Source organism: Mytilus edulis, chromosome 1 (assembly GCF_963676685.1).
Source record: "Mytilus edulis chromosome 1, xbMytEdul2.2, whole genome shotgun sequence".
Taxonomy (NCBI): Eukaryota; Metazoa; Mollusca; class Bivalvia; order Mytilida; family Mytilidae; genus Mytilus; species Mytilus edulis.
In genome coordinates this window covers 67,117,542-67,144,902 of record NC_092344.1, presented here as the reverse complement: position 1 = coordinate 67,144,902, position 27,361 = coordinate 67,117,542, and the positions used below count along the sequence as shown (strand labels likewise).

At 32.5% G+C, this 27,361-nt stretch overlaps 1 protein-coding gene across 2 annotated transcripts in view; it reads right to left on the bottom strand.

The window, feature by feature from the left end:
• LOC139487640 (protein Wnt-7b-like) overlaps positions 1-26,455 on the bottom strand; it is an 81,262-nt gene extending 54,807 nt beyond the window's left edge. Inside the window, exon 1 of one of the 2 annotated variants that reach the window (XM_071272610.1) lies at positions 26,215-26,455. In XM_071272610.1, coding sequence (XP_071128711.1) covers positions 26,215-26,291 — 77 coding nt within the window. In that variant the 5' untranslated portion in view covers positions 26,292-26,455. The remainder of the gene's footprint in view (positions 1-26,214) is intronic. The other variant, XM_071272596.1, reaches the window with a different exon arrangement.
• Positions 26,456-27,361: the final 906 nt, after the last annotated feature.

The following is a 27,361-nucleotide window of genomic DNA, read 5'->3' as shown; positions in this document are numbered from 1 at the left end:
TCACAGCTATTAACCTGTCTCGCTGAGCTCTTACCACCTTGCCCACAAATCCAACTGCTTTATTTCTATGTAGATATTTTAAATGTATGATTTTACTCGGACCTTCTGCTGAATATAACCAAATACACGAAGAATGTGTCCATGGGACACCAATAATGCCCCAGCTGGCATATATAACATTATAGAGAGTCATGTTGGGACGTACGTGAGTACGGACGGACAAGGTTAACACTTAATGCCCACTCCGAAGCGGCAGGGAATAAAATATTCGGACGTTTTTATACTAAAACTGTGCATACCCAACCAATTCCAGATTATCCCTACGACCCATATACGATCAGGTCGATCTGGTCTGATCGAGATCAGGCTGAGATCGTGAATAGTTGATTTGGTCTAGCTAGTCGATTAAAGATCGTGAATTGATCGGAATTATCGAATAAGAATTTATTTTGTTGTCGGGAGTCGTGATGGAGTCATTAAGGAGTCGTGAATGGTCGAGTTAATGTCGTGTACAGTCGGATGGCGGTCGGGTAGAAGTCCTAAACAGGCCCGATCAAGAATTTGGTTGAGCTTGGTCGTGGAAATTTGGACAATTGGAATCATCGAGTTGATCTTAAGCTAGGTTCACAATGCCGATCAGATCAACTCGATGATACCGATTGTCAAAATTTCCACGACCAAGTGTGACCAAATTCTTGAACGGTCCTGTTTACGACTTTTCCCCCACTGCTATCCGACTGTACACGACCGTAACCCATCTATTCACGACTCCATCACGACTCAAACCCGACCACTAATTGAATTCAAATTCGATAATTCCGACCAATTCACCATCTCTACACGATCTTTACTCGAATACCTAGACTAAATCAACTATACTCGATCTCAGCCTGATCTCGGTCAGACTAGATCGACTTGATCGTATAAGGGTCGTGGGGATAATCGGGCATTGGTCAGTTATTATAAATTTCAGTATAAAAACATGTTTTTATTTTATATCACCCACTGCAGCGGATGAGGCATTAAGTGTTACCATTGTCCGTCTGTGAGTACGTAAACGTACATCCCAACAATTAGTTTCCGTTCTCGAATTCTATTTTGCCTCAACCAATTTTTTTGAAACGCAATACCATAAAACAAGATCAAGTGCGAATTTGCATGGGTAGTGTCACTTTTACCATTCTTGAGTATTGACTCTTTATAACGTTATATGCAAGCTGGTGCATTATCTGTGTCCAATAAACACGTTCCCCGTTTATTTTGGTTAGATTCAGTAGTTCACAAAAGGTCTGAGTAATATTACATATAAAATATATACATGGAAATAAAGCAGTTGGATTGTTTGGCTTTGTGGTTAGGGCTCAGATAGACATGTTAATAGCTGTGACGGAGCTTGAATCGAGCGTAAAAAACTACAAAAAGGGGTAGACAGCAAAGGGTACCGAAAAATCTAGATGATGCAGTGGCTGACAAGGCGACCACTGTGTGGGCAGTATAAATAGTAATCACAAAAATACTGAACTCCGAGGAAAATTTAAAACGGAAAGTCCCTAATCAAATGGCAAAATCAAAAGTATGAGAGACTTGCAGGAGCTCAACAAAGAGGACTCCAATGGTTATAAAAAAATCCTGAAAATAGAGTGGCACGCTAAATTGGTATAGGTGTAATACCACCAAATCATGGTACGTCACATCCGGTTGTATCTGGTTGTATAGTACGATAATAGGTCGAAAAAAATATTCCCTTGAATTTGACAGTTGTAGGTTATTAATCCTACATTTTATTGCAGTAAAAAATTTCTATGTCATAAACATATGTCTTGGGTATTTCAAAGCACCATTATTTTTTTATTTGGGATTTCTATAGAATATTTTGTAATCTTGAGGTTACATGATGACTAAACCTTGTACACAAATAAAATAAGGGAAGAAATTTGATTGGTTAATTTCCAGTGATGGATATTTTCTTATATGCAATGAAATGTTATGTGAATTGTCTATAGTACTGGACAGGATAAAACTTTACTCATGCCAAGTAATTCTTTATTTGAAACAAAGATAAATTTTACACATTTTTTTGAAAAGTGCAAATTTAACAACGACAAATAGGGGAAAATCAATGATGGTATTACATCTACATGTGTTTTACTGCTCTTTTCTTCAAAATGAGATTTATACTGATGTTAAATAGCAATATACATAAATATAAAAATCCCCTTTCCTTGCTTTCTTACAAATAAAGCCTACTGTTTGTGTCGTATATGTGCATATGTATTTGATCAGTATTTCCCATAGATCTGATACCGGTACGCCGGTAGTTGAATGGTTCAAGATATTTCTTTTTGGTGTATCCATGGCAAAATTCTGCCTTATTTTACTAATAATATTGCAAAAAGGGGTCAAAGATGTCACATATTTTCCCAAAATGTGGCCAAAGATAGAATTTACAATCCCCTTGAGGACACCTTTTCTGAAACTGTTTACATATATCTATCACGAATTCAAATTAAAATCATTTGTCTTTCATCTCATTTTTTAAAAATAAAATTGTATCATAAAGCGTATGAAAAAAGTGTTAGTAAACTTTCGACCGTACGGTGACATATATATGTTAATTTCTGTGTCATTTTGTGTCCTGTGGAGAGTTGTCTCATTGGTAATTATACCACATCTTCTTATTTTTATACTATAAAAATTTCTGGACATACGGAAAATCAAACAAAAATAGCCCATTTAACAGCTAAGATATAATATTGATTTTCTTAAAAACCAACTTTGAAGGTTAGATTAAGTCACCAGCTGTCTAATAATGAATTTTAATGCACAAGTACATTCATATTTTGAAAAATCCTCTGGGGCCAAAATGCAGAATCAACTTCCCTTCCGAAACACCTGAAATCATCCCAGTTTTTTTTTGGGTTTCGTGTTGCTATATTTTTAGTATTTTTATTTCATGTTATCCTCACTTCTGTTTGTATTCTCGTTGCCTTTCGTTTTTTGCTATGGCTGTGTGGGTTTCATCTTTGGGTTTGATTGTTCCTTTGGTATCTGTGTTCTCTCTATAAAATATTCACCTCCTTGCAAAAGTACAGACGCGTACTGTACATGGAGGAATTTGTGTACAGTTAAAAATAAATAGTGACAATATATATTTTGCAGAAGCTAATCAGAGAGTTAATCAGAGCTGCACACATTTTTAGAGAATCATGTAGCAGTCATGTATACTCGTGTATGGCCGAGTAGAGATCGAAGAGTGGTCGAATGTGTTCGCGTAGAGATCGGGTATTGGTCGAGTTGGTCTGAGATGAAAAAAATATAGAAGTTGCAGTGATCATGAAGCGATCGGGCATTGGTCGAGTTAATCTTGACCACATATCGTACAGGTTGTCATTGATCGGGAAATGATCGGATATTAGTCGAGAAAAGATCGAAATGATCGAGTACTGATCGGTAAACTATTTGTATTCCGACCAAACTCGATCTCTAAACGATTCTTTCCAGATCAATTCGACATGTCAAAAACTCTCGAGTAGAAAATCAGATCGATGACGACCAAGGTAGACCGAACACTCTTGTCGATTGAGACAGACCAGTCTCCCGATCGCTTTATTTGTCTTCATTGATATTGATCGAGTTGATCTGATCGGCAGTGTGAACCTAGCTTTAACCAACTATAACAAAAATACCAAACTACAAGGCAAATTCAAAAATTAGAAAAAACAAAAACAAATCCAACGCTATCAAACTAAAGAACAAGTGAAAAAAAACAGTTGCGATATTCCTTATACTTCCTATACTTGGTACTGGAAGAAAATGGTGGCTTGAACCTACCACTCTGATTAACTATAACAGTACCCTTTGCTTGGTTTGGTATTTGAATATTTGATATATGAGTTTTAAAGTTTTATGCTTTTATCTTTCTCAAACACTGCTGTCGAAAAGTCAATATATGAACTGCATATGTGGTACACTTAGTTTTATTCGGTATAATGTTTTGTATTCAATGAGCAGTAAATATCAACGTACAATGTATTAAGCAACATGTTAATAATATAGAAAATAGGGACAAAAACTGAACGATCAAAAAGAACTTATGCAAATGTCTACGTATTCAAAAATACAAATTATTCAAAAAAAAAAAAAAAAAAAGACGAGACAGCTAAAGAAAGAGGGGCAAAAGATACCAGAAGGGCATTCAAATTCATAGATCAAAATTAAACTGACAACGTCTTGGCTAGAAAAGGATAAGACAAGCAGGCAAATAAAAGGAGTAAATTGTTGTTGTTCCGAGTCATAGCAAACTGTATCTACAAAATGCTGGATGTTTAAAAGGCAAGTCATCATTTGCACACTTGTTGTATGCACTAATATACAAACTTGATGAAATGTATTTCTAAAGTGCATTTTCAAACTTTAATTCGTAAGTAAACTATAATATAAGTTGTAAACATGGAAATTTATGGTAATATACAATGTTAAATAATTTGTAATTTTACATGAAATAGTAATAAAACGTTTATATCAAATTCGTGACTATTTTGTTATGAAAAGATTTATGAACATTTTGACACCATATATATTCAAGGAGGCGATAAATCATTAAACTGGTTACAGCATCTTTAAACAGCATTTTTTCCTTTAAAACAAGGTTACTTCAACATTGTTTAATGATAAAATCTAGTCAAGAAAACTAAATTATGGGACAACAAAAGCACGTAGGTCTGCTGTGAGTCTTTGTAGGATTCCTGATAAAAGTATAATAATTGTTTTAATTTTGTTTTGCTTCTTAGTTGCATATATAATACCCTTTCATGGAATAACATTTAACTACATTTAAAAAACTAAACAAATTAATCAGCTTGAAGACTCAGAAGAAAGGGTTGATATGAGGGTGAAGATATATATGGTATTCACTTAAAATCTTAAAACTGGCCGAATAAACCAAGCAAAAAATGCTTTTATTTGGATGAAATGAATGTGTAAGTACACAAGTCACGGCTGGTCAAAATTGAGACGTTAAATGTCTCGTGGAGGGAGAGTATCACGTTCTATGCACGTTCGACAGCAACTCTCTTATGGAGCTTTGCGTGTTCTGTGTGCAAGGCTAAATGTTACCTTTTTAAACATATCCCCATTTTACAGAAATTCCCGCCCATCGTCCACGTGAACGCATTTTCAGAAAATATCAATTGGACTAAGTAATAGAATATGCGCGAAATACTTGCTACTGGATGTGAAACAATACAGCAACTAATTCAAAAAAGTATATGGCTATTTTGACCCAGCCAAACGTTCAGGGTTTTACCTACTTGCTTTTCTAAGAAATCGCAAATGGACTCAAATTGCCCAATCTGTATGTTGCTTTATGACCTGCTTATCCTTAAGGTGCACCTAAGATGTGTTACTCAGTCTTTAGTTTTCTATTAAGTGTTTTAATGTGTGGTTTTGTTTGTATTTTAGTCGTCTTTTATTTTTTTTGTTGCCATGGCGTTGTCAGTGTATTTTCCATGTAAGAATTTCAAATATCTCAACGGCCTCTTCCGACTCATTTTTGCAAGTGTTGTTTTTTGGAATCAGTTGTGAGTTAATCTCAATTGTTCGGGCTATCGCTGTCTAATATTGTTAGGTTGTGAATTTCCTTGTTACACAGCGGTACTTTTATCGTTCTTACATGAAAGAATTGAATATGTTGATTATTTTATAGATAATAATGATAACTTGGACACAAATGTGTCTACTTCATAAAGGATAAATCAGCGTTAAAAGTACTGGTACATACGTTTTTTTTAATGATAATGTATTCAATGACTATGAAACGTAAATTGGCAAATAGACATTGTATATTAATAAGCAAAACTAGTTTTAGGTGGAACACGTGGCACGTTTGAAATGGGGACAGCAACAAGAAATGAAATGAGCTTTGGTTGCGTTTATCAGTTTTTACGATTAACTTTATACAAGCTGCTTCATTGATTGCGGGAAAAAGCAATTGGTCTTCATCCAAAGCATGGTCAGCGATTACAATTCTCTTTTTTTTTCCTTCATATTTTACGAATGTTACTAAATAAATTCTCAATTTCCTTGTGAAAATTAGTTATTGCTTTAAGGAAAATGCTTATATATTCACACATCATCTAACAATTGCAATTTAATGAATGCAAACATTTTGTATATTTAATTGTATGACAATGATCTGAAATCACAAAAATGAGTAAAAATGTTATGATTGTTGAACAAAATATGTTGCAATAATGCATTTATACAATGTAGTAGACTGTGGTTACGTTTTGCAAATACTTCGTTTATAACAGCAATATCTGCATATTACCATACATAACTGCAACAATTCTTTTTGAATTGTAAAAATATTCGATGATCTTTTGTAAAATTATAAATATAAAAGGTCTTTCCGTGAACTTTGTTAGGACTTTATTGCATTTGCGTCATTTCGCTTTATATATATATAAAAAAAAAACAAACGACAAATACATTTTGTATATCAAAGCATGTGTTCAAAGGGAACCCACTCGTGTATACAAAGAGAGAAAAGACAACCACAACTTGACAAATGCATTTATTCAACCACAAAAGTTCATTAATTAAAAACATCCAGATGTTTTTTGGTTGGTTTTGTCATTTGATATTGCATCACTGACTTGTAACCAACCTCTACTTTTATTCGTATATATGTAACTAATTTTATTATGAAAATATTTTGTCATTATTTTCAATCTTAAACAAAAGTATAATACTGACAGGTTTAATATTTCAATTTATGATCATCTTTAATTGGTTGGTTGAAGATCTTTTCCACATTTGAATCAAAACCGTGTTGAAATAGAAACACATACAAATACAGTCTACTTCAGTCCTGAAACATGGAACATAGAAAATCAAGAATCAAGAAACAAAAGAAACGAAAATAAAATGTTATAAAAGGTATACATCGATAAAGATATAGAACAGTAATTTCAAATTAATCGTAGTTGAATTTTTTAAAATTCATATTTAGATATCGAACATAAACAATCGGGTATCAAGAAACAACGGAACACAAAATAAAATCTAAATTTGTCTAAGTATGAAGATAAAGGACAGTAATTTAAAATTGTAGTTAAATTTTAATGTTCATATTTAGATATGAGATAAAGAAGATTAGTTCACTAAACAAAACATACATGATCATTAAGGTATTTTAATACAGATTTATCGCCTATTCCGAAGTAACCATTATCAGAACGAGGCATTTGGTATCCTAGTCTTTAGAGGTGAGTGTTTAGTATGGCGGAATGTACACCACGTAAGTAACTCAAGTATAATCAATAAAAACAATTTGTCAATGTTTAGATTTTTATCTTCAATGGATGTACAGATATGTGTTTTAAATTTTCTTTAAAAATTGAGGTTCATTTAGGGGGTAATTGGTAATCTTTTAATCCCATTTGACTAAAAAATCATGAAATTAGAAATCCCATTATGTTTTTACACATAAATTTTGGTATTAATCTCCACAATCTTAAGGTGCCTAGTAAGGAGACGTATAATCTAAAAACCGTTCAATAATTTTATATCTAAACGTTTAATGTTTAATTAATAGTCCTAATAACATGTAATCAAACGCCCAATACAGGGCCTCATAAATATATATCAGTTACATCAGGTGTCAGAATGCTTGATGTGTTGACAGGTGAAATAAAGTCTCAGGGAGACACAGTTATCCCGGACAAAGAAAATAGCTCTATCTTTAACGTGAGCCTAAAGTTGTCATCACGCCTTCCGTGTTGAATAAACCAAAGGGATTAAAACTAAGCATCTTCTCATACAAATGTAGCTAATATTTACTCAGCACAATCAACACTTTTCTAAATTGTGAAAGTCATTTTAACAAATACTTTGAGGTACTAAAAGGATTTTTTAAGTAAACTAAGTTTCTTTATTTTAGTTTCAACTTTGTCTTATATCACCCAAATAGCGATTGATTGCAACTAATATAGCGACTAAAGCGGCATTACACATAGCCGATTATGGCTCATTTATAAGATCAAAAGCGCTTCGACAAGATTAGTAAAAAAGTTGGTTCTGAGAGGTCGACCAAGCAAGAAGAGCTAATATCCGCAAAACTCGGTCGATTTTGTCAATTCGGAATAAATCGTAACTATGCGAGACAGATTTTGACTATCAGGCAACCTGTGATTATGGACGGTGTCCTTTGGAACTGGCATGATTTGGAGAAATTTGACATTAATGTTTCTTGACGATTTAATTCCGATTGCGAGGAAAACGCATTGGGTCACTGTGTCATCTCTGCCAGATCACATGCGGGATAATCGGGACACTTTCGTTACAGATATATTAAGTTGTAAACCGCAGCACGATGTATTGCAACGTCTCTTGTACAGCTTCTGAGCCTAGCAAACTTCAGAATTCTAATATATTAAATCAAACGTCCCCAATCATACTTTGTCTTTGCTTTTTTACATCCAACAGAGGACAACCAGCCATCAATGGCAAGCCCATTTGTAACGATTCATACACATATGCCACACATTCGTTTCCGCAACGTTTACAGTCTGACTTGAAATGAATTTGTAAGTAACAACTACGAATTTGATCTTTACAAAAAGATCACTTATCACTATTTTTTAAACTTTTAAAAATTAAATTGGCATACTTCAAGTTTTCGTTGATTATTGTAGGAAAGTAATTATGCGTATTATCTTTCAAGGAGAACTCAATTCGTTTGATTGAAAGTGGTAAAAATCATAAATGTGCATGTGTGGTCATTTGGGATGGTAATTTTTATTATCGTCTTAAGAGAGGGCCATGCTCTTAGCAAATTAAAAAAGTTTGAAAATGTGTATGTACAATGTATGTGGTCATTGTTACAAATTAACAAGTCTAAATTTCTTCTTTTTACAACGCACCTTGTTTTATCGTAGCATTACAATTCCATGGTTCGCTTTTCATTTTATTTAAATTCCACAACTCGCCTCATAAATACCATGTTTAAATATGTCTTAATCCTGAATATTAAAGGACTATTTGCCAATGGACATGCACCAAACAACGAGATAATCAGTCAATCAAGCTAAGTAAAGAGTAATAAATAGTCTTACATAACAGGTTTGTAACGTGTCACATACAAGTTATATTATATCCTTGTAGACGTTCTTGAGATTCAAAATTTATGTTTAAGTTTGTTTCTATCGTCACCTTGAATGATATTATCCATTTAAAGTACCTTAAAATAAATATACATTTGAATATCACAGTAACGGTGAATAGAGATTCACCTGAAGAACCAATAAAACAAATTTCCGTCGGCATGGCATGTTTTTCGAAGGTTCGCTCGAGACCAAATTAATGTTTGGAAATACAAAATATACAACGTTTGAGTATATGAAAACTAAATTGACCTTAAAATACAACCATTACCTAATTATAAGGTCAAAATAGTCTGAGGGAGATTCAAACTGTGTTGTATTCCAGAACATACTTCATTATTGATAACTTGAAAATTCCAACATAAAGTCATTCAATTTCAATTCATTGATTTTAGGGTTTTAACATTACTTTAAGAATGCTTGGCTATATTTGTCAGTTTTCACTGGTGGAGGAAGCCGGGCACAAGCTTTCAGAAGGACGATTGGCATTCCTATCAATAAATGTAGGAGTCAGACGCATCTGCCACGACCTCACACACTCTGTGTTGACAACCTAAGTTCTAGTGATAACTGTATATTAAACTATAAAACAACTTTGCCACCTAGACCCCCTTCCAACTTTGAAAGCGCTTGATTCTGGGCGACTGATACCCCAAACTCAGTGTTGACAACCTAGTGATAACTGTATATTTAACTCCAACACAACTTGGCCACCTAGGCTCCTTCAAACTTGGAAATCTGGTGCTTCTGAGCTACTGATAACCTCGAATATACAACTGTCCCTATGTAGAAGTGGAGAAAACTCAAATCGTTTAATTTTGATTTATGATCGCATAACACGTGCCTTTAGCATGATTGTTTCAAAGAACGTGGTTTAATATGTCTGAAAACAATATACTAAACAGGAACTATAATTTGCAAAAATGTCAATCTTTCATAATATTTGACGTAAAAAGTACCTTATAATTATGTTATAGCTTAAACAATACAAAAATCAATTTAAGAGTTGTATAAAAAGATGTATTGAAATAAATTGCAAACTATTGTTACGTCAGATCGTACGTTTAGTGCAAAGTAATTTGATCATATAAATGACTTAAATCCATTTTACGTCAGACGATGTATTTTGTGCAAACAAAATGACTTAACTTTTACAACACTGTCAAGTTTTTTGTAAATTAAACTGTATACCTTTCCAGTATATACTAATGTTTATTTATTTAAATTGACAGGATTAAAAACAGACCATTAATATGACAGTTCACAAAAAGAGCAGATTAGTATCCAGAAAACACAAAATCAAAACAAAACATAACAGTCAAAAGCCCAAAGACACGAATAAAAATGTGTGTTAAGTTTGATTCTTTTGGTGTAAAAACTCGACGAAAATCTACAGGGAATATTAGGAAACATTCAAAAGCCAAAAGACATTGATAAAAATGTGTAAAGTTTGGATTTTCTTAATCTAAAGACTAGAGGAACACTGTTAAAAATGAGCATTATTTAAACAGAAACTTCAAGCAAAACACAAGCATTAACATAGCATATTAATTAAAGATAAACAAATTATGACCTTTGCTTTGACTTTCAAAGTATTTAAGCATTTGGCGTAGTCAGAGTACACATACATGTATATAACTGATTTTCACAACATTTTCTATGTAATACGAAAAGCAATCCTTATGAATTCACCAAACTCAATATTCAAATTCTTTTTTCGGGTAGTAAATGTGTATTAATAATTATTATCAAGAATGGGCACTGTTCCCATAGCCCTTAGTTCGAATTTCTAGTTTGTGACTATTCAGTATATATTATGAAACGATTTGAGAAACGTATTTAATAGAATGTTTACCACAATCGAACTCATAATTATAGACCTAAGATGTTTGAGAGATGATGGAAAACTAGACACATTATGTAAACAAAACCGCATTGCTGGCATAAGAACAATTGAAAAAGTCAGAACCTAAGAGAAAGATATTTGATAGTTTTCGATAATATTTCTTTACTTTTTGCTCAAAAGATATGCATTTGTTGTTGCGTGAGTTGAATTTTTTGCAAAAGATTTGCATAGAATGGTAAATTTGTGTTTTAATTAACAGTCACACTAAAAAACCAGGACAATTGCAAGGTCAAAGAGTTGCGGTTATACTTCTGAAAGGGAAAAGAAACAAGTTTTTAATCTATTGTTTTTATTACTGTTTAGTTTAAACATGTTTATTTTTTAGTGGATTGGGAATAAGTTATTGAAACTTATATTAATCCCTTTCAATTTTGCGTATGCCAGCTAGTGCAGCCTTGTAGCGGTATTAGCCCACCCTTTTATCGAAATCAACAAAGGTATCTTTTACGTGCAAGAGATATGGCTCTCTCTTAACACGGGTCAGTAATTTATCGCCCCCTTCCGACGAAATATCATCGTTTCTTAAGACAATACTCGCAAATGGTGTCATTGGAGAGCCTAAAATTCAGTCCCTGAAATTTTCCTCCCGGAACGGGGATCAAACCAGGAGCCTATTTGGCAGTAGTCCGATGCCTAAATCACCACACCACGGCTCTCGTATTGTTACTGTTTGCTATGCCTTTTTTTATATCATGAAGACTGTCTTTCTTTTTGCTATCAGAAAGACAGTTAACATTCTAAGGCTTAAATTAAAACAAATGTGTAAATTTCATGCGTACGAAGCGCCTTTCTGTACATATCTTCTGATCATCTAATAGCTAAATATTTGAAAGCTACTGATGTACAAGAACCAGTAAAAGAGATATATTACCATAAAGGACATACCCAATTTGCAAATCCATCTTTGGAAAACTTTGCTTGAGGAGAATTAAAATTTCGTAACTAATAAATGGAACATTTAAGAAACGTTTGTTTAAAATTGAGTCAGTTACGAAGTATTGATACTAAGCTGATGATACCATCGAGGACTGATAGTTCCACCCGCATCGGTATCGACCCAGTGCTTTAACAAATGAAAACAATACTTTATAAATTTCTTGATTTACCTTCAGAGGGAACGCACAAAGCTCAAAGTTAGTTGTCGAGTTTGCATTCATTAGCCAAGGAATTTCAGAGTGAAGATTTTGAAAGTTTAATGAGGGACAACCTATTAAGTTTGTTTGTTTTTTCACAAATTTTATGCATTTTTGCGGAATACTTTATAAACGACATTTCCTCTACTCTAGTGAAAAAGTCTAAATTATTATTACAAGTAACTTGCAAAATACCATAAAGCTACCTTGGAGAAAATGTACACACCTGTGTTAATATAGTCATTTTCTCATCATAAATTAAAAGTATGAACGTTTTACTACTTTGATAATTACCTTTCTAATATTTTAAATGCAAAAACTGATAAATATTAGGTTTAAAATATTTATAGTTTCACTTGAGTTCCACCTATTTATGACGTTAATACATTTTATTCGGAACATCAACTCTATTCGGAACATCAATTTTTGTTTGGCACTTAGATAATTTACACTACTTTTAATTTTTATGCATGCGTATTTGTATAATCTTTATTGGCTTAAAATTGTCAAGATTTTATATTTGATTCAGCATGACGGACATAATTGGTAAATTTTATGGTATCCATAAATTTTCATTTGAATTGCAAAACCCTCGTAGATATAGAATAATTGAACATGATATTGACAATTGTAAGAATTGTGTATCAACAACCCCATTACCCATTAAGTGTCATCATCAATAAAAAGAACTTGAATAATCTATGAATTTGAACTAAAGATATACTTTGGACTTGTTAATCACCAATACTAATATTTTTTATGTTGCACCCTTGTACAATCGTGTGAAAGTCAATTCTGATGTATATAAATGGTCCTCTTTGCACTTTTTTTAAATGACATATACTTTGGTGGTCTAGGTTTTGTAAATTTGATAATTTATTTCAAAATAATTGTAGTAGGCATGCATTTAGTATTTTTATTCAATTGATGTTATAAGCGGTGCAAATATCAATTGACCTCTAAGTTATTTGTTATTTGACCTCTATTTTTTTTGTCGTTCCGTTCTGATGCGGTCTAGTTGAAGTGTATCCCACGTATCCTTTTATTTCATATACTTTGTATATGTAATATATTTTTTTCATTGCAAGATATAAATGATGACTATTTTGAAAAGAGATTTAAACGATCAAGTCGCCTTGCGCCTGTACAAAATTGAAGTTCTTAAATGATTTACAAAAGAGGGAAAGGATTTCAACTGGGCAAATACATTACCACACACCTCAACTTGAAGAAAAACAGATTGAGGACCATGCAAATGACCAGATAACACTACGCAGAAAGAAAAACAAAATTGAGCCATGAACACAAACCCACAAAAAACATTGGACAAATGCAACTGTCTGATAAGGATATGCTGTTTCTGTTTCACTAGTCACACTCGTCGTCTTGCTCAATTTTTAGCTTTAGAGTCAACCATGTAATTTTGCAACAGCATCAATAAAATCCAGACCATTCATATTGATAAAGCAGATACCCGGTCACGTCCACTTATATTTTTGTCCATCTGATGAGTTAAAGCCTTTTTCAACTGATTTTTATAGTTCGTTCTTATGTTGTACTGTTATACCACTGTCCCATGTTAGGGGGGGAGGGGGGGGGGGGTTGGGCTCTCGCTAACATGTTTAACCCCGCCACAGTATTTAAGAATGTGCCTGTCCCAAGTCAGGAGCCTGTAATTCAGTGGTTTTCGTTTGTTTACGTGTTACATATTTGTTTTTCGTTCATTTTTTTTTATACAAATAAGGCCGTTAGTTTTCTCGTTTGAATTGTTTTACATTGTCTTATCGTGACCTTTTATAGCTGACTATACGGTATGGGATTTGCTCATTGTTGAAGGCCGTTCGGTGACCTATAGTTGTTAATGTCTGTGTCATTTTGGTATCGCGTGGATAGTTGTCTCATTGGCAATCATACCACATCTTCTTCTTTTATATTTCATATATAGTAAGAAAATTCAAATTTTAAAAGAATTCAAAAAATTTCATTTAAGCAGCCAAAGAAGGCCCTAATTCAACATTATCCTTTAAATGAAATACTGTTACGCCTATATATCTTGGGCTAACAAAGTTATCGTGTCTTTAATATAAAATAACCTTTCAAATAAATTATACGTTATAACTTTTCACATACTAGTGCCAGAACTGTATGTCTGTCCATGTTATCAATGACCTACTGCTTTTAGTGACTCTTATGTGTATGTTATTTTGCATTTATATAATTTATTCTTATATTTATGTCAAATAACTTCGTTTCTATTGTCGCGAGGTTGAATTTTAACCGTAAATGCAATTTATCTATACCCATCCTGTGCAGTAATGTCAACCATAGTTTATATAAAACCAATAAATGTAATAACACAGTTTACTGCTAAGTGATAAATCTTTCTCTCTCTCGCTTATAATATTCTTACAGTAATTGAAGACTACCGAATGTACATTTCACGCAAATTCTAATGCTCACGTCATTTTTATTATTGCTATGTAATTTTTCCGCTGATGAAATGAGATACTGGTGTCGCTAACAATCCTTCTCGTTGTCTTTGCAGATTATTGTCAGAAGGTTCAACTTCTTATGATTTGATGGTGGACCCGAAAGGGGTACACGGAATCGATATCTAAGTCAGCATTAAAGACACATCATTAAAAAGCATAGTCGGCACTAATGTATTTTGTCTTTGTATGTGTTGTTGTGCTGAGTTTATAGATTGAGCGCATGTTATTCAATGGTCAAATAATTATGTAGATATGGATGAAAATCATGTTAATACCGGTGAAAGTAAAATAATAAGCTTCCTTCAATGATTTTCCTTCAAATAAACACAATATTATCATTTTATAAAATCATGTTTCTGAAGCCCTTATTTTGCATTGCTTCAAACTAGTTTTTCGATTTACCATTGTCATAATACGTCATCGATAATGGGATCCCAGATTCTAATGACATCAACCATGTGATTCAACCATGTGCAACATGTTTCAGTATTGATTTAACATGATTTGATTTTAATTGTTGTTGATAAATCGACATGTGTAGTTGTAAAAATGATGCAGCAACCCCTTCCAAATCTTCAGTACAGTACTTATTGTATACATTTTAACTGCTAACGTTGACTGCATTTGATATTTTGTACAGGCTGAATGACAGCCTCAATTACATGTTTGATGATTTTTATATGTTATAGTTATTGACCGTCAAGCAAGTCGGTATATAGGATTTAATCTGCACGCTCGTGTGACCCTAATTAACCCGAACGACGTAGGAGTTCGGGTTAAAGGGTCACACGAGCGTGCAGATTAAATCCTATATACCGATTTGATTGGCTGATAACTGTTTTAACACATGACGCCATCAATTTACGTGAACGTTTTAAGAAATGTGGACGATATTCCGCAATCCAGGGAACCGAGGAAAGATTCTTGTAGGGTTAAGAAAGGGCCCGGGGAATTACGACTTTGGTAAGTTTTAAATTAATAACTTTTTTTATGTCTAGACTTATTCTAAAATTGCGGTTTAATGGTAGTTTTCTTTTATCGTTTCTGTTAAATTCATTCCCATTTTTTATTTAATTAGTGACGATTAAGGCTTTGACAAATTGTGTACTTTCAAATCGGTGTATGAAAAAAAAATATCATAACTGAAAGGGTTATTGAGTTTGGATTGATTGCTTTTGAATTTCTTTCCCTCAATGATATGCTTAGAGAAAGATGAACCGAGGAAGATGTTATATTACCTAAATTGAAAATGTTTAATAAACAGAAAATACGTTTCTCTTTCCAATCTTTTACTCCCCCAACCCAACAAGTTTCATTTTATCTACTGTATTAATTTTTAAGACACGTCCATCTAAATGAAGTCTGGTTGATCTCCAGCTACCCCCCCCCCCCCCCCCCCACCAAACCCTGTTTTGAAACAAACTTAAACATGATCCTCATTAAATTCTCTATAAAAGATATAGGAATAGATATTTAAAAAGTCGTTATAAATTCCATTGAGTTTAAAACTAATCAAAATCAGATTCATGTTATTCGGATATTTTTAGATACATTTCTTTTTTGGCAGAAATTACCAAAAATTGTTTTAACTTTCTTTCTTACTTTAAAACACTGATTTAAGATTTACATTGTACACAAAATATGATGAAATATGTTATGTCCCAGCTTAGATAAAAAAAAAAAAAAAAAAAGGAATGAGAAACCTCTCTTTTTTCCTATTTTGAAACTACGATGTTCGTACAAAATTCAACTTTGTCGTTATTTTAAAGCAGATGGCGGATTCGGTGTTTGGGGCGAATAGGTCGTTCACCCTTGGATTGGACAAAGTATCGTGTTTTAGCATAAAATCGTCAATATTGTTTTAGTCTCGCTACATGCACTCGGTTATATCTTATTTTAATTTTCATGATAGAATAACGCCCCGTTCAAAATCCAGGAACCGCCCCTAAAGGTAAAAATAGATTTGAACTGTGCAGTATATCTGAGGTAGTTAATGCACACCTTTGCTGTGCAATATTCACATTATAGCACAGTAAGAACAAAGAGATTTTACCAATGTCATGTATTTTATAAATAGCTTATAATGACTTGGGGATTTAATCAGTATTTGTAATACATGAAGTGAGGCCTAAAACATATTACCTTGATAACATGTGCTTTCGTTTGCTAATAGAACCCCTTCGCAATTTGAATATAAAACTAAACTAGTACACATTTTTGTTTATGAACTAGCTGAAGCGAAATTTTCTCGCTGTGATGTAGACCCATTGATGGCCTTTGGCTGTTTTCAGCTCTTTGGTCGAGTTGTTGTCTCTTTAACACATTCTCCTTTTCAATTCTCAATTATATTAGTATTTTTTTTTATAGAAATTAGCTTGCTCAAATAGATTATTTAACTATTTGTTTTCTATTATAATGTCTCCTCGAGTTCAGTGTAAACATATTTTTACTAAAGATATCGTTATTTATCTGACCTGCTATACATTTCTATAATATGATTGGTTAATAGCGACCTCGTGGCGACCGTGTATATTTGATATTAGGTTAGTAGGGAGGCGGGGCTTATATCATACACGGTTAGTAGTGGTGTTACGTCCCTTTATATTCCATATTAGGTAAAAGGGAGGCGGGGCTTAATTCATACACGGTTTGCAGTAGTGATGTTACCTCCCTTTATAAAAACAAAACGGTACTGAGGAAAAAAGTCTTAAAGGTTTCAACAGACGAAGAAATTGATGATTAAGATGGAAATAAATTCATAAAACGCAGTTAAACCTAACAAGTTGTTATTGTTGGCATCTGTTTTTGGTATTACATCTATGGTAGGATCAATGGAAGTAGCTAGTTTCTCAATACTAACGATTTACTGACCCCATATATATACCGTATTAGGTCACTAGGACACTATGTAACTAATAATATACATATATAACTACAAGGGTATAAAGACATAAATACGAAATATACAAATGATTTGATTATTGGGATTAGGCGATGTTTTCTGATTGCCGATGAAACAACTACAAATGTATCCACACGAGACCAATTACAAAATGTTACCAACTTACGAGGGGTAAACAACCATAAGTCACCGTTCGACTAGTACTTCAACAATGACAAACACCACTTTTGTACATATGGTAAAGAAAACAATAAAAGGCATGACGAAATGTGAAAGAATGAAACTGTGAAAACCATTTTGCAAGACATATATAACGAGAGCCGCTGAGTACAGGCCCCATATTTCATTAAGTACTAATTAACGTGTATTCGGTTTAGACAGGGATCTACTTAAATATTTTAATTTTATTCATACCCAGTGTTAGACAAAGGTTTAAAATTCCGAATATAATCTAATTTGACGTGCTTCCTATAGCTACATGTCTTTATACACCACCTCACAGCTACATGTGTGCCCGTCTTTAACATGGCTTGAGTGCTAGGCGGGACACGTTCGAATGACAATATTTTTATGCCCAATGACAAAATATACAGAGGAAAACGCATTCTTCAACAACTAAATGCCGCTACTCTTAAAGACTGTAAAATAGATTAAAAAAATATATAATTAACAACATTGAACCATATAAAAATTTCGCATATTACTGGAATCTAGCTTTTAATCTTAAGAGACAAAACTGTGCTATCAAACACTTTGATACCGTTGCAAGACACGGTAGTGTGCATAGCCTAGAATAAAATATTGACAGACCTTTATCTCAGATAAAAAAAAAACTGAAGAAAAATTAAAAAACTTTTAAAGGAAATTTTCAACAAATTGTACAATAAATACTAACTTTAGCACAGAGACATAATTAAGATTTGAAAAAAACCAAAACTGAAACAGATTTTTAATTTCATACATTTTTTAACGACGATTTTGTTAAGAAAAGTGTACCATATAGTTATCACAACTTTTATGAATACATTTACAGACGTAAAATGATCATCATAATTATCGTTTAATATATGTACCCAGAGTGCATGACAGGTTTCTGTATCTATATACATACTCTCATTCAAATGTCCTATCATACCTACTAATAAAATAACCCCTTTTACAATTTTGAGAATTTTAAATCAAAATATAATGATCAAAGGATTGAGACAAGTGTCTTTAATAGATATCCTATAAGATCTCTTCAGAAATCACTTAAATACAGATGATACATTTAACATAGATCGGGTGTTGTTTTATCAGTTGTCAAAAGTCTTTAAATTAAATCAAAGTCTTTGTAATGACAACACATCATAATCCTATGTATAAAGATCAATCACATTAAACAGGCCTCAAGTATACAATCATGTTTACATATCATTGTGTGGAGAGAGGGACTACTTAGGAGGTTTAACGCTGCCCATTTATAACTATTATTTATTGCAACGTTGGTGCGTTCGCAGAAACATCCCGGGTAAACAAACAACGGACGGACCGAAGTGGGGGGTTGTTTATCATTCTTGTTAAATGTACTTGAAAAACTACAGGAGATTCCGCATGGAATATTTAGAGTCTCGAAATGTGTTTTACATTGTTATAATTTGACACCTCTGTCAGTTAAAAGACGTTATATGACAGTTTCAATAGCCATGACGTACTGCACATGCATTATTTAACCAAAAATGCATGAAAGAAAAAAAATATAATATAGAACAGAAAGCTGATTATGTTTATCTTTCAACAGTGATGGATCAAATCGGTTCGAACGAAAAGTTCTACTATTCAAGTGTGCTAACTTAATAAACAAATGATGTGTTTTTAAAAAAAATTGCATTGTAGCAGCATTGAAATGTCGCTTGATGAAAAGTGTTGCCTTTGAATTACGTTGACCTCGTACTTGTATCCATCCTTATTCCTTCTAAATAGGACTTTATCAAATAACTATAAGGTTCCAAATCTCTCATGTACAGTTGATCTTAGCAGAATTTGTCTATTAATTTTAGGCATCTTTTGTCATATGTAGCTCCTTACGTGTATTGGTATTTATACATCACTGGCTTTCAAATGTTCGGTTTGAGCTTATGTTTACCTAAAAAAGAGCTTTCGACGCACGACAGTAAAAAAGGGTTAATTTCATTAATAAACATTAGAATACGTTTCAAATGCCAGTCTCAAGTCAATAACATCGAAAGTGATTGTCTTTTATAACATATCTAAAAATATTTTTCTTTGATTCTTTTTTTTTTTGGGGGGGGGGAGGGGGGATTTGATGTCAATGACAGATCTATGATAGTGTCTTTCGAATTTACGTGCTGCCCTTTTAGACTTTAGATGATTTAGAGCATATATATGTTTTAGCCAGCTATCTCTGTAGATGTCTTCTGATTATAATGCTATATGAGTTGCTGTGCCATTGACGTACACCAACGCGGTATGATTTCCAGCAAGACAACTATCCACCAGAGTAAAGTTCAAGTAGATGTCATCTGATTATATTGCTCTACGAGTTGCTGTGCAATTGACAAACACCCACACGGTAAGAATGCCAACAAGACAACTATCAACCAGAGTTAAGTTCAAATTACAAAGATAAAACCGAAACAGCTATAAAAGGTCCAGACATTTAACGTCTGAAACAATTCATATGAGAAAAATAAAAGACAAATTTATATAATATAAATAAGGGAAACAAATAAGACAGACATACATGATGTATAAATTATTAAAAGAGTATTAAATAAATAAATAAAAAAGAACATTACGGAAGTTGAACTCTACAATATAATTAATTACCAAATTTCGTTACATCGAAAGTATAAATGAAAGAATTGACCAAAGTCTGATTCATCACTTAACGAAATCAAAGCCATTGTTCATCAAGAAGAAGAAACAAATAAAATACAATTATGAATTGATATATAATAGCAATGTCAGTTTACATAATATACCAAACAAACACTCAATTGAATTAAAACCCATAAAATGAATGAATCACTGTGATTCATCATAGTTTATAATCAAAGAAAACTGCTTCCAAGGCTTCCAGACTTATCGATCTTCGGAACAAACATTCTAATATCTTTCCATTCGGATGTCATTATTACATCATTTAGATTTAACAAAGTTCAACTTATTTTCCCACTGAAACCATTCCATTTATTTCCAAGGGCAAATTAATATAAACATAATTGGAAACAGATTGTACTGTTTGTTAATTCTATCATTTAGTTTGTAGTTTATAACTCAAATAACATGTAACAATGATCATTTATTTCTGCTATAAATTGTCTGATTGAGTGTCTTAACCTTTCACCGAATCCTACCTGGAATACAGTTGCTGGGATTTACGTAATCGTTTAATGTTCAAATTAATTCATTAATGGAAGCATTAATTATAATTCATTGATCTGTTGTTTGGAATTTTGCACTTCGCTTTTGTTCAAAGAACTAGACACTAGACCTACCGTGAGAAGAGCAGAGGTAATGTACGCTTTCAATTGTGCACAGAGCTTATAAGAGATTCAGCGTTTAACTAGACCTACTGTGTGTTGAGTTCTTTAATGATGATGATGGATAGCTGTTTAATGTCCAGGGGCAAATTAAATTCATATTACAGAACATGTAAATGTAATAAGAATATCAAATCTGCTTTGGACTAAATCGAGAGGCGAATTTTTAACGTGCTAGTAAAAACTTCAAAAAGAGCACGAGAGAAAGCAAATGGTAAAATATAAGTATCGGCAGGATGTGGGACCATAAGTGTTCATACATGCCTACTTATATAGTCATGGTTTACTTCATAAAAAATATAAATCAATTTCAAGACCGATAAAGACAATATTCAAAGATCTTACTCAAATTGGTTACGTTAAGAATAATTATATCAGTAGCTAGAACGCACTACCTCATTACTATTTTCATTTTACGTATTACCGAATATGAAATGATGTTACTAATAGTCGTTAACAGAAAAAAGAACAAACTTAACATTGTTAATGATTAGCAAAACATACAATATCATCAACATTGACATTTATTGGAGTCGACACATTTGAACTATGTAATTCTGTTTAAACTATGTAAATAAAGTAACTCTAAAAGTCATATATTTATTTTACGGTGTCTATAGACGAGCATGACTTTGTTTTAACCTGTGAAACTAACGAGCTAAAAAAAGTGACAAACATGTAACTAATGTAAGTAACTGTTGGCTACTGAAGTCATGTATGAGATTATACAGGAGTTTACACATGATCATTATTTCACTGCATATGGAATACAAAAAAAATAGCGAAAAAAAATGGTCATTTGCTGATATAAAACCTACCAAATGAATACAAAATAAAGCAACATATCTTTCGGTCATATGTTATTCAGATTGTATATGTTTGAAGACCATTGCCTCCACTCCATATGTCTATTTGGCTTATTGTAATGATGCCGAGCGAAGAAATACCATAAAATTAATTTACACAGCAACATAATTGTTAACTAAACCAAAATAATAATAGTAAAAAAAACACACTTACAATCAGTTTGAAAACTGTTTTTATGGTAACTGTTTCAAATAACTCTACCGACGTTTATTCACTTTGAAAACAATATTTACGATGGCTTTAAAAAGCATCGTCAAAATTAAAGCCACCAATTAATTTAGTTTCCTCATATCACTCAACAACCGATACTGGACTTTGCTGTTATTCTAAAATATGCTAAAATGTCAATAGCAGTCGTGACATTCGATCTTTAAGTAAGGAAATCAAGATGGCGTTCGATCTTGTGGATCAGGCCCCGGCGCCAGAAACTCTTTTGAGTAATATTTTTTTACTCAGCATGAGAATTTTTATATTTGTTTTAATTCTCAATAAGTTAATAAGAGTGCTGAACTTTGTTTTAACGTAACACCAAGTTTATATACGAGAAATGCATTTTGAAGGCCATTAAAATTGGCTACCTAGGGTTATAGACACATTTTGTGTACCACGTGGCCAATATTACATGCTTCCTTGTGATTTATAATTTGTTATATAATTATTCGGAAATTTGGCACTTATTTGCATCAAAATAAACACTGACTGAACATAGCAACTCACAAACAAGTCAACGTGTATTAAGATAATTCAATCCAATTCCCTTTTGCATCAGTAACAGGCACGAAATACTGTTTTATCTGTTGTACTTTTGAAATTCATTAATAATGTACTTATATGATTGGAAAACAAATGAATAGCGTAGCGTATTTTGAAACTTGACTAGTGTTGCAATAAATGACTTCCTGTTCCTAGCGGAAATGACGACATCGGAGATGCACACTGATGATTGTATAGTACGCAAGTAAACAGAACAGTTCCCAGGAATTTAATAGTATTCTAAGAACAAACATAAAAGTAGAGAGATGCAAAGTCGAGAAAAGTCAATGAGAACATACATTTGTACGAAAATTATTAAACAATATTAAACAACTTCAATATTTGTTGTATCTTCTGCCTCTCTTTTAATTTGAGGTATTTAATAGGAAACGAAAAGCTTTAATGCCTAAGGAATATTTGTTTTGATTTGATCTGTCCATATTTTTTTTTGATAGATACTTCAAAAATATCCGTAACAATTAAAAAAAAAGTATTCAGTGATCTCAATCCATTATATGATTTGGCAAGATGATGACACAGTGTGTTGTTAAAAGCTCAACCTAGACAAAGGAAGCTGAGTGTGGTAATAACGGTTCTATAGGTGGTTCATATTATAAGTATAGTCCTATCTTAAACAAATTCAGCAGAAATTGGCCATGCTTCTGTCTAATATTGTTGAACGATATCTAATTTTCAATATTTGAATAGCTACTAAACACCTTATTATCACCAAACGCGATATTCTATTTTCCATAAACATATAAGATGGCACAGAAAACTCACCACGAGTATAATATGATGTTATTTTATGAGGCAATTATAGTTATTATCAAGACTGCAAAACAAATCCGATTGAACACCTACAGGTGTGTCTTATGAACATTAATGTAAACCGCTTGTAGTCATTCCGGACGTGGTGTCTCTCTTTGGAAACGTCGTGAAAAAAATAGAGCCTTCGACTTTTTTTCCTGTTGTAAGCGTCTTTCCTGATTTGTTTTCAAAACAGCTGTTGCTTTCGAGTTTCCTCCTACTGATTCGTCTTTGAATTCGAATAGTAAATCGTGCATGTACATTGTTGCACAAATTTTGTTTTGATATTATCTTACTTGGCTAGATGTCAATATAGATAAGAATAAAAGGACATACAGGACTTTAGCTAACGAGTTAGCATCACAACAATACGATAGAAAGGACAAAAGTGTTCTTCAACATTGGAAAAACTGTACACCATATGTTAAGCAATAAATCGTCCGTTGTCTAGACAGGACTATCAAAGACCTACCATCAATACTATATACAGATCAAAACGGTAACAAGTTTTATATATTGAACTTGCGTTCAAATTTTAAATTGTCAGCATTTTTTATTTTTTATTTTTTATAAAATGTAATAATTAGAAATTTTTTTTTTTTTCTTTTTAAACATTTTCCACTTTTGGTTGAAGTCTTAAATTACGGAAGCCGTAAGGGGACACACAAAACATTAGAAAATATTTTTTTTAATTCGAGATCACGATAAAACATTACCGTTTTACCGAGATCTCGATAAAAAATATATCGTTATCTCGATAAAACGAAATTGTTATATCGAGATCTCGATAAAAAATATATCGTTATCTCGATAAAACGAAACTGTTATATCGAGATCTCGGATTATTAAATCGTTATCTCGGTTTAATATATCGAGATCTCGATAAAAAATATATCGTTATCTCGATAAAACGAAATTGTTATATCGAGATCTCGATAAAAAAAATATATCGTTATCTCGATAAAACGAAATTGTTATATCGAGATCTCGATAAAAAATATATCGTTATCTCGAGAAAACGAAACTTTAATATATCGTTATCTCGAGAAAACGAAACTGTTATATCGAGATCTCGGATTATTATATCGTTATCTCGAGAAGACGAAACTTTAATATATCGTTATCTCGAGAAAACGAAACTGTTATATCGAGATCTCGGATTATTATATCGTAATCTCGAGAAAACGAAAATGTTAAATCGAGATCTCGGATTGTTATATCGTTATCTCGGATTATTTAATTGCTTCATGTCACGTGTCAACTTATCATACTTACTCCTTCCGCCGGGTTGCCTGCCACCTCTTGATCCGCCATTTTGTAATCAGTTAACACGTGATAACTAACAATCCGAGATCTCGATTAAATAATCCGAGATAACGATATAATAATCCGAGATCTCAATATAACAGTTTCGTTTTCTCGAGATAACGATATATTAAAGTTTCATTTTCTCGAGATAACGATATAATAATCCGAGATCTCGATATAACAGTTTCGTTTTCTCGAGATAACGATATATTAAAGTTTCGTCTTCTCGAGATAACGATATAATAATCCGAGATCTCGATATAACAGTTTCGTTTTCTCGAGATAACGATATATTAAAGTTTCATTTTCTCGAGATAACGATATAATAATCCGAGATCTCGATATAACAGTTTCGTTTTCTCGAGATAACGATATATTAAAGTTTCGTCTTCTCGAGATAACGATATAATAATCCGAGATCTCGATATAACAGTTTCGTTTTCTCGAGATAACGATATATTAAAGTTTCGTTTTCTCGAGATAACGATATAATAATCCGAGATCTCGACATAACAGTTTCGTTTTCTCGAGATAACGATATATTAAAGTTTCATTTTCTCGAGATAACGATATAATAATCCGAGATCTCGATATAACAGTTTCGTTTTCTCGAGATAACGATATATTAAAGTTTCGTTTTATCGAGATAACGATATAATAATCCAAGATCTCGATATAACAGTTTCGTTTTCTCGAGATAACGATATATTTTTTATCGAGATCTCGATATATTAAACCGAGATAACGATTTAATAATCCGAGATCTCGATATAACAGTTTCGTTTTATCGAGATAACGATATATTTTTTATCGAGATCTCGATATAACAGTTTCGTTTTCTCGAGATAACGATATATTAAAGTTTCGTTTTCTCGAGATAACGATATAATAATCCGAGATCTCGATATAACAGTTTCGTTTTCTCGAGATTACGATATATCTTATATCGAGATCTCGATATATTAAACCGAGATAACGATTTAATAATCCGAGATATCGATATAACAGTTTCGTTTTATCGAGATAACGATATATTTTTTATCGAGATCTCGATATAACAATTTCGTTTTATCGAGATAACGATATATTTTTTATCGATAAAACGGCAATGTTTTATCGTGATCTCGAATTAAAAAAAAATATTTTCTAATGTTTTGTGTGTCCCCTTACGGCTTCCGTATTAAATCACTTCTTTTTTGGGGGACAAAATTAAGTATTTAATAAGAGCTCTTATCTGATTGTGTAACGACCTTAAGCTAAAAATACTTATCGGTAAAGTTTGAAAAGATAACACAGAAGTAGTAGTAAATTATATATTAAAAGTAGGTACTTACGGTCGGTGATGAATTCGTCTTCGTCCAAAATTGCTCGAAATCCATAAATAGATGATTACTAAAATAGAAGTCCGCATTCTTTAGCTGACAGAATTATCGTGTCCATTCCAGAAGAATATAATTAACTTTAAAAATCTTACGCCCTTCATAAGGAATCTGTGATTATAGTAATCCATATATTAATCGTTAGAGAAAGTGCTCTTTGGGGACTACCACCTCCATCAAATTTTATTGGTTAAGTACCTCATCTCTTGTCAGCTGATTACACGTCAGAACGTTTCATTTTGATATAACTTAAGAACAATATAAATAGTATGAAGAACTTGATTAATAATAGGGTGATTTATAGTGTTTAGTTTGTGTTAAGTATAGTTAAGTCCCGCTGTCTATATTCAAGCCTAGGACAGTATTGGGAATGATATGGGTGTATTGGTATTCAGATAAATCTTGCAACGCGGTTTACTTCAATAATCATTGCTTTCGATGATATAATGTACGAATAGTTCATTCAATAATCAAATATAGGTATAAGATATACGTACAAAAATAAACACTGCTCTTTATTCCATCTTTTTGTAGATATTTGAGTTAAAATCATTTTTTTTTCATACATATTTTTGTTGTTGCTAATTTCCAAATTTTGTATAAATTTTATTATACTAGCATTCTTATGACAACCCTTTAACTAAATTTCATCGATTCACTTGACCAAAGTCAAGTTATCACTTTTAATCACCCGAAGCCAAGCATTATTTTTTTTTCTCCTTCAATTACTGGTATACCGAAGGATATATATCACCCCAGAAAGACGAACAAGATCTAGCTACTTCATAGAAAATTACATAGAAATCTAAAGATTTAGTAACACTATCAAAACTCCTGTTGATCTCAGGTTCACCAGAAGGGTAAGCAGTACTGCTCAACAAGTGGGATTCTATAAATGATAAAACATTTTTTGGAAAATTGACGAAGTGGTTTTTAGCAACCAATATAATCATACATGCACTCTTACACATAATCATACATGTAGTCTACCCTTTTCATTATTTATATTTTTATTTCATCATGGAAAGTATTTCCGGACATTCCCAAATTAAATCATTTATCTTTTTGTTTTTTCTCTTTTGTGCGCAACTATTTAATAAAT